The sequence below is a fragment of the Lygodium microphyllum genome, chromosome 8, assembly GCF_053477565.2.
Source record: "Lygodium microphyllum isolate KBCC chromosome 8, Lygodium_microphyllum_v1.1.10, whole genome shotgun sequence".
In the NCBI taxonomy this organism is placed as follows: domain Eukaryota; kingdom Viridiplantae; phylum Streptophyta; class Polypodiopsida; order Schizaeales; family Lygodiaceae; genus Lygodium; species Lygodium microphyllum.
In genome coordinates this window covers 110811651-110820757 of record NC_141142.1, presented here as the reverse complement: position 1 = coordinate 110820757, position 9107 = coordinate 110811651, and the positions used below count along the sequence as shown (strand labels likewise).

Here is a 9107-nt window from a genome sequence, read left to right as displayed (position 1 = left end):
TGGAAATAATATTAAAGTAGTGGCCGCTAATTGTTAAAAATATTGAATTTAATAAAATAACAATATGACCTGTGTAGCTTATGTAATTTGGCTTTTAATTGTATATCAATATAGCTGTGGAGAGATGCTGAAATTGTGATCAAATAGATTAATGAAAACAATTATTCTTTGGATCGATACGGGGAGGGAATCGGGCGTACGAATGAGGTAGGTCGATTAGGGCAATGGGATGGACAAGATTCTTGAGCGTGAGAATGGAGACATGGGAAGTGCAAATTAGAGACGCCAAGAAGAATCTGATACGAGAGAGACGGCCTTGGACGGCGGGTCTTAAAACCACCTTGAGCGTATCATCGCACGCCAAATAATGATAGGAAGGGCATTCATGGGTTACAAGAAGGCTACGTGCATGAGTCGTGTTCAGACGGCGCAAGGTATGCGAGGCTCTCTCTCTCTCTCTCATATATATTCCTATGTCGAACGCTTATACAAATATCTATATATCGGGAGCCTAATATAGGATAGCAGAATAGGGGACGCCTTATGACAGTTGATAGCTGCATAGCTTAAGGCGGCTATCGAGAAAGCAATCAGGGAAGATGGCCCCGGCAGCAGAGGCTATAACTACTCATGGCGATGATAGTAACCATGCAAGCAGCTGCTTTAACCATGGAATGTGCGAGTCGGTGCAGGAGCTGGCCAGCCTGGGCATTCAAGAAGTCCCCGCCCACTTCCTTCAGCCACCCGACCTCCAGCCTCAACTGATCCTCCCTCACGATGATGATCAGTGCAATAACAATAGCATCCCTGTTATCGACATGGCTGACTTCCAAGGCGACAACAGATCTGCCGCCATCGCCAAGCTGGCCAGGGCTTGCGAGGAATGGGGCTTCTTCCAGGTGCGCACATCTTTCAACCATACAATAAACTCTCCCGTTCTATCCGGATGTGCCTTTTGAGACATCTTCAATTTGTTCGAAGTTCCTACCATGCTACAACTTGTCTTGCATACACACACATGCACGCATCGCTAGGCAATGGCATGTACTGGCCTTTCCCACCAACCCTCTACACATACACACGCACACAATATATATATCCACCATCCTGCCATCTCTCTCTTGCACATATAGATCTGCAAGCAATAGCAATGACTCACGAGATGCCTCTCCGCAAGCTCTCTCGCACATCGATTTGTGGGAACTCGCCATGCTCTCGCCATGCTTCGGAAGGTCAAAACCTGATCTTCTTCTTCTTTTTTGTGTGTCTGTGTGGTAGGCAGGCAACAACGCTAAGTGGGCATGATTGCAAGGACGTGGGAGCAAAATGACATGAGGGTAGGAGATGCATAGCAAAGCGCCTGAAGGGACAGTGGGAAAACCATGTTCTCACTCACTCACATACACACACTCTCCCTCTTTTTCTGTAACCTAGAGATTTCTCTCTTGCTATCCTCCAGGTAGAGAGCTTCCTCCTCCTCCTCCTCCTCCTCCTCCTCCTCTCTCTCTCTCTCTCTCTCTCTCTCTCACAGCACGTCCTTGGTGAACGTGGGGTAGTGGGTGGCAAAGCAGAGGAAGCGAACAATGCTGATGAGTAGAGGGGTAGTAGAGAGTTGGTCAACTGCCAGTGCAGGGCAGTAGACTCAAGGCAAATCGCATTGATGCAAGTGGTAAGAAGACATGATCTTGACAAGCTATTAATTTTGCTAAAAAAAAACCACAATGTTTTACCATACGCGCGCGCGCGCACACACATAAAGAGAAAGAAACAAGAAAGCTCCAAGAGAGTATGTGTAAGGAAAAGGGGGAAAAAGTAGAAGAAAATATTGGGCGCGGAGAGAGAGAGAGAGAGAGAGAGAGAGTGTGTGTGTGTGTAAAAAGAGGAGAGCTTATAAGGCAAAGGGAGAGGAGAGAGAGGGAGTATAAGGCAAATAGAGAGAGAGAGAGAGAGGAAGGGAGTACAAGATAGAGAGAGGGATTAAAAAGGAGAGAGTATAAGACAATGGGAGAAGATAGTAAAAGAAAAAGATGGCACAAAGAGAGGGAGAGAGAGAGAGGGGTTAAAAGAAAAAAAAGGGGAGTGAGACGATAGGAAAAAAATGGGAGAGAGTGTGCATATGAGAGAGAGAGAGAGAGAGAGAGAGAGATGCTAAAAGAAAAAAGAGGGGAGAGTTAGATTGTAAGAAAAAAAATGAAGAGAGAGCATGAGAGAAAGAGAGAGATAGGGATAGAGACAAAGAGGGAGAAGTTAAAAGAAAAAAGAGAGGAGAGAAACTTAGGAAAAAAAAATGAAGATATGTGTGTGTGTGTGTGTGGGGAGAGAGAGAGAGAGAGAGAGAGAGAGAGAGAGAGAGAGAGAGATTAGTAGAGAAAGAGAGGGAGAATTCTAATGTTCCAAACTCTAGATTCCTACCTTTAAATAGCTCTAGTTTATTTTGTGGGTCATTTATTTTTTAATACCCCAATAGCATCTACGAGGTTGCACATGTAAATATCCATGATAGAACTATGCAAGAAGTCAAGAAATCTTCAACTCACATAAAAGCTTTGGGCTTTCTTATGATTGGTTTCTTTGCAATTCAATAATGCATGAACCCTCTTACCATATGAAATGTACCTTCAAACACCAATGCCAAGCACCAAGAGAACCCCAATGCAAAGTGCTAGGAGAATCTAGGTGCAAAGTGCCTAGTTATTATGGTGCTTGTTCGTCCTAATCCTTAAGCACACTTCTGTGTACTTTTTTAAATTCCTCGCTCCAAGCGTAACCTCTTTTTTCTAGCTTCCCAAAAGCCAATGGCATTAGAATCCATTACAATAATATAGTTGAGTATTGTATGTGTTGATGTGGGTGTGTTAGCACAAGACTAACATAAAAAGGAACACAAAATTGCACCAAAGCAAGCAAAAAGACCATGCATTATGAACTATATTAATTCCACACAAAGCTATGATCAACTTTTAGACAAGAATAGAATACGTTGGAGTACAAACACATTATGATGCTTCTAGAAAAGGGGACGTGCTTGTTATTTGAAAATGGAATAGGAAGAATATGAATGAGGGCTAATAGTTCAACTTGCATTGCTAGTGTTAATAGCACCTCTTGGTTTTGTCTCCTTCACTTACCATAAACAAAGTACCTTGTTTTGTATCTATGTCAAAAAGAGAAAGATTACAATGAAATTAGTCCAATCATTGTGCTTTTGAGAGAATGATTCCTTCATAGGCTTGGAGGCCAAGTGGATAGTAAAGTGGTAAAGGAAGGAAGAAATGAGCAAACGAGTGTAGGTAGGGCAGATTAATGTTTTCCTTTTAAAGAGTATGTTGCCAATCAAAGTCACCAAGTATGGATGGTGACAACAACATATGGCATCAATAGTCACAACAATGGGTAGGTTTGAATACAAGGAGAGTGAAGATAGGTTACACCCTTTAGTTAACAGGAGAGAGAAGAATTATAGCATTCTAGTTAAGGAGTGAAAGAATGATAAGAATTGAATTAAAAAGTTGATAAGAACACATCAAAATATGTTGAAGCGATTTTTTAGCGATACTAGATTATAGGTGTATTATCATTCATATTCAAATGGTATATGCAAATAATATTCTCAATAAGACATCATTATGGTTACATGGGTTAATATTAGTGTTAGAACATTGTAAGAGTAAGCAAAAAACTTGCAACTTGTTAGAAAATGTGTTATGGATCATTTCAAGTTAGAATTAGATTGCAAAAAAAAGTAATTTTGCAAGATTATAAAGTATGCATTAAAAAGCAAGAAAGTGATATCATGCATACATATGAAATAAGGTTTTAATCAAAACACAAAAAAATAAAGAGTATCTACATGGTAGAGAGGCTTCTTTTCTATATGTACAACAACTACTAATAAGGGCTAATTAGTTATAGTAAATGTGTCCACAAAGAAATAAAGCTTATATTGGTGATATGCCACATAGCATAAAATACATTAAGCTAATTAAGAAGCATTAACCAACATGTTGGACAATATAAAATTAGTCTTAACATAAAAACCATTAAGTTGAAGACTTTTAACAATAGGGAAGAGTTTAATAAAACAACCATATCCCGATTAGCCATAATACTTGAAACAACCAACATTAAGCATTACTTTAAATATTAGCATATAATAGAAATGGAGATATGTAAAAGGCTACATGTGTGTGTGTGCGTGTGTGCGTGTGTGTGTGCGTGTGCGTGCGCATATGCATGCAAATGTACTAGTATACATAGATGCATGCATGTATGTAAACATAAACTCCTAACAATTAAACGCTAATCATTAATGATTCATTAATTTCCCTCCACTTCTTTTTTTCTTAATGATGTCAGGTGATCAATCACAAAGTGTCAAATGACACAATGGAAGAAATGAAGAAGGTTGGTCGTGAATTTTTTGAGCTTCCAATTGAGATAAAAAGAAAATGGGCTATGAAAGAAGGTGACATTATGGGTTATGGCCGTTTCAACACTGGAAACCAAGATGTGACAGATTGGGTTGACTTGCTTGCTCATTTTGTAGCACCAGAGCATTCAAAGAACTATGAATTCATACCCACCGACCCACCTAATTATAGGTAATTGGAAAACTATTTGCATTTTTTCATCATCATTCCTTCTTTCATGAGATTTAGATACAAATTTAAAGCAAAAACTTGTTAGACTCTAAAATGATCTAACATATCAAATACCTTGAAACTCTAACAAGTTGATGTTGGTATCATTTAAAGAGGTGTGGTAACTCGATATACTGAGGAGATGAAGAGTTTCATATATTTACTATGTGGTTTTATAAGTGAGAGCTTGGGATTGGAACATGATTACATCAAGAAAACCAGTGGAGAATTTTCAGCAGCATTACGATTGAATTACTATGCTCCTTGCCCAAATCCCAACCAAGTGTTGGGTGTGGGGTCTCATTCGGATGGTGGAACCTTGACTGTGCTTATAGAAGATGGATGCACTAATGGACTACAAGTCTTTAAAGATGGACAATGGATAACAATTAGGACTATCAATCCTGACGCCCTTATAGTGAATGTTGCAGACATGCTCCAAGTACGTACAACCTATCAAATTATGCTCACTCTAAAAAAAGAAACATATTAGTCTTAAAGTTTCTAAAAATTGTTGGTTTGATGCCATGGATCTCCTTCATTTACATGCATAACTATATATGAATGTACAATACATGTGTGTAGTAAAGATTCTCTTTTTCTTCTTCTTCTACTTCTCCTCCTCCATCCGACCCTCCCAAATTAGGGGGAATTTGAGGTCTTAAAACCACCCTCTAAGGGAGTTTGACAAAAATATTCCCTCATAAAATGGAGCACAATAATTTTTTTGCAAATGAATCCCAAAATTGTTAGATATTGAATTTTTAGAACATACATGTCAAGAGTTTTTAATGATATAATAATGTTGCAACATAAGAGTAAAACACAATATTTAGGAAATCCAACCTCTTCCAATCTTGAAAACCCATCATGTATATCACCAGTAAGCTTTTGAAAAGTGTGTTAAAAAAATGCAATTCTAATAAGTCTAGAATTCATTTTGTAAAAAATTTACCACGCCTCCATGTTGTGAGGGAATATTTGGTCAAACTCTTTAGAGGGTAGTTTCAAGGCTAGCTCAAATTTCTTATAATAGGTTCCCTCCCTCCCTATCTCCCTCTGTGTGTGTGTGTGTGCGTGTGCGTGTGCGTGTGCGTGTGCGTGTGCGTGTGCGTGTGCATGCGCGTGCATGTGCATGCATGCGCGCACACGCATGCATGCAATATATGAAGTATAATGCATAATGATGAATTCATTTATATACGATAAATATGTGTGCATGCATATCTATGTATGTATGCATACACACATATGTAGATATGCACATGTACACACACACACACACACACATGCATACGTATATGTGAGCACACATACACACACAAACATAGGTGCAATACTATTTTGGTGGCCAATATTTTCCCATTGGTTGTGTTTTCAAAAAATTAAAGCTACACTCAAAAGTACATTAGGCTTAAGAAAAGTTTTGAATGATCTATCTCACATTGAAATCACTAGAAGTATATATAAATTCCCCACAAATTCCAAGAATATTGCATTGTGTATATATGAGTATATTCCTAATAATATATGAGGTATATTCAATGTTTTTAGTCTAGATAAAGTATATATCTGAACATCCCTAAGCATATACGATGTATACTCAAGGTTTTAGGTCTAGATTTGGTAATGATTTTTCAAGATTGCTCTACATGCACACCAGTCTAAACATCCATGCATATAGTTATTTACTTGTTGAGTTGTATGTGGCCATTTTTCCTATGCACATGCATCCTCTACATATGTCTTCCTATATGCATGCTTATATACATACAAAACAATATATGTAGACTAGGCTAGTACTCCAAGAACTCTTGCTCTCCCTTATCCATACATTCATTTACATACACATGAAAACAAACATGTGAGGATGCACACATCCACACACAACCCCCTCCCCCCGCTCCCCCCCCCCCACAACACACACTCACAAATCTAAACATTAATATATATGCATACATATGTCTGCATGGTACAATGCCTACCTAATAGCATATTTATATGAATGTATATAGATGTTAGGGTAAAAAGAAGGATCCCCACAATTTCTTGATTGTAACTATATGGGTGAATGTGACCAAATACCAAGAGTTAGAGAATGAAGTTGTACTGTTGAGAAGCCTTGACATAAAATCTCTTTAAAATATCTTTGCTAAAATCTCTAGCTTATATATATGCATGGGTAGTTTTTCGATATTTTAACTCCATAAAATTTTCTTACCATAAAAACCTCCAAAAGTATCCATTTCAAGAAAAATATACACATATAAGAATGTATACACGTACATGTCTGTATGCATGTGTATGCATCTGTGCAACTACATGTATATATCTGTTTGTTTTATGTATGCATCCATATGTGTATGGATATGTATGTTTGTATGTGCATATATGTATATATGTATATGTGTACATGTGCCATGTGTATATGTATAGGTGCAATCATGTATGTATGTGTGGATTAACTTATATGCATGGTTGTCTATGTAGCTTGGACTCTTTTTAATAACTAAATTTAGGAAGCATAGATATTATATCATTGGTACTTAGAGTGCTTTAATTTTTTGTAGTTGATTAGCAATGGTAAATATGCAAGCGTAAACCATCGTGCAGTGGTGAATGGATGCAAGGAACGCTACTCGACTGTGTTATTCTTTTATCCTGAACTCTCACCCAATATAGTGGTTAGACCAGCTCCCAAGCTCCTCTCTCAAAGCAACCCCGCTAGATATTGTGAAATTACATATGTGGATTACCTAAGTTTCTACCTTCATCAACGACAACCTGGGAAAGCTCGAATTGATAGCCTCAAAATAGATGTAATCCATGGAAACAATGTTTCATAGCCTAGAAATTGAATCTCATATAATGACCTTACAAGTTCATTTATGAAAAATTTCTTATATCATGAAAATAGTATAAGAAGTCTATCTTTTGTATAATAAGATCCCCTAATTGTCTAATGTGAAGCTAACTAGAACTCTCTTTGTTGGGAAAAAATAGCATCGTGAAAACTCTCAATGGAACTTCACCAACCATTATTTCTTGTTTATCCCTAATTTATGGATTCAAATGCTTCATGATCAATGGAAATTTGGGAATTGATATTTAATACATATAAGGCAACATATATCTATCAATTACTTCAAGTTCTAATTTATGGATTCAAATGCTTCATGATCAATGGAAAATTTGGATTTGATATTTAATACACGTAAGGCAACATATATCTATCAATTACATCAAGTTCTAAAGGAAACCACCCAATTGAGTAGGTTCACCCTAGATCAAGAGTTGAGGCCTTTTTTCTCATTGTAGTTAGGCAAGTCACTTGCCATATTCTCCATGATAATCTTATGTTTTATTATTTTTGTTGACGTAAAACACATGACTTAAAAGTCTCATAACTACTTTAGCATCTTGATGGATGTACTCTTAACTAGGGTTGATACATTCATACCTAGAAACAAAGTGAAGTATAGGGTGGCAAGGTCACTAGAGACGAGAGGAAGATTTCAAACTTAGAAAACTATCTACGAGACTATCTAATAGGGTCTTTTTAAATTATTGATGATAAGAAAGTACTTTTGACTTTGAGGATTGGAGGCTAACTTTGAAGACTCTACACACAAACTTGATTTTTAAAGGCTATTGTTAAGTGACTAGATAGACCATTGTTATTTCATGGGCCTCCACACACTCACTATGGTAAACTAACTCTTACTTAGGCTACAAATTTTCCTAGCTCACACCCTCTATTGATCTATACCACTTGTTTCCCAAGAATGCAAAAAAGCTACAAGAAACCTCAAGAAGTAGGATGATAAATGATGGATACCTACACCTTTGTTGTTGTGACCTAGATAGAGAAAGGCAAGCTCCAACGATCTTTGATGTCACTTTTTTTTCTTTCCTTGATCCATTATCATTTGATATTGTCACCATGAATTGCCTTTAGTGGAGTTATTATCACAAATAATGATAACATTTAACATATGCAAGGAGGGAGGGCTCACTTTTTGAAGCTCATTGAATAATTCTTACTCACAATACACATACTCTCAAGCCTTGGCCGTGCAAGGCCATGGAAGGAGAGAGAGAGAGAGAGAGAGAGAGAAAGAGAGAGAGAGAGAGAGAGAGAGAGAGAGAGAGAGAGAGAGAGAGAGAGAGAGAGAGTATTGGTGTGAATTTTTCCTTTCCTTGAATGATTTTTTGTGTTTTATTTCATTTTCATCTATATATTTACTTTGGTAGTTATTTAGGTGTTAGGATACAAATACAAGGCATATTATGAGAGGGTGGAAAAGGAGGGGGTATAAGGTGAAGAGAGTTCAAAGGTTAGGTTACAAAGATACTAATTGAGGAAATTTTCATAATGTAAAGGATTTCTTGGAAGAAAGGGCTCAAACCAATTAATCAAGTTCTCACTCATATTTTCAATACTTGGATCCTGAAGTAGTTAAATGC

At 37.4% G+C, this 9107-nt stretch overlaps 1 protein-coding gene across 4 annotated transcripts; it reads left to right on the top strand.

Moving 5' to 3' along the window:
* The first annotated feature begins 311 nt into the window (after positions 1-311).
* On the top strand, positions 312-7717 carry LOC148032734 (jasmonate-induced oxygenase 4-like). 4 transcript variants are annotated; one of them, XM_087684162.1, is made up of 5 exons: positions 312-434; positions 529-899; positions 4357-4601; positions 4821-5082; positions 7211-7717. In XM_087684162.1, exons 2-5 carry the CDS (start codon positions 600-602, stop codon positions 7484-7486), a joined length of 1083 nt encoding a protein of 360 aa, XP_087540288.1. In that variant the 5' UTR covers positions 312-434; positions 529-599; the 3' UTR covers positions 7487-7717. The 4 variants fall into 4 exon arrangements, with proteins under 4 accessions (XP_087540288.1, XP_087540285.1, XP_087540287.1 ...); XM_087684159.1 differs by having other exon boundaries at positions 4755-5082; positions 7211-7715; XM_087684161.1 differs by having other exon boundaries at positions 318-434; positions 534-899; positions 4755-5082; positions 7211-7716.
* The last annotated feature ends 1390 nt before the right edge of the window (positions 7718-9107 follow it).

Bases quoted from the DNA above. Each gene is read 5' to 3' on its own strand.
- LOC148032734 (XM_087684161.1), top strand. From the start codon at position 600: ATGGCCCCGGCAGCAGAGGCTATAACTACTCATGGCGATGATAGTAAC. The intron at 900-4,356 runs GTGCGCACATCT...TAATGATGTCAG, and splicing joins AGGAATGGGGCTTCTTCCAG to GTGATCAATCACAAAGTGTC. The intron at 4,602-4,754 runs GTAATTGGAAAA...TATCATTTAAAG, and splicing joins ACCGACCCACCTAATTATAG to AGGTGTGGTAACTCGATATA.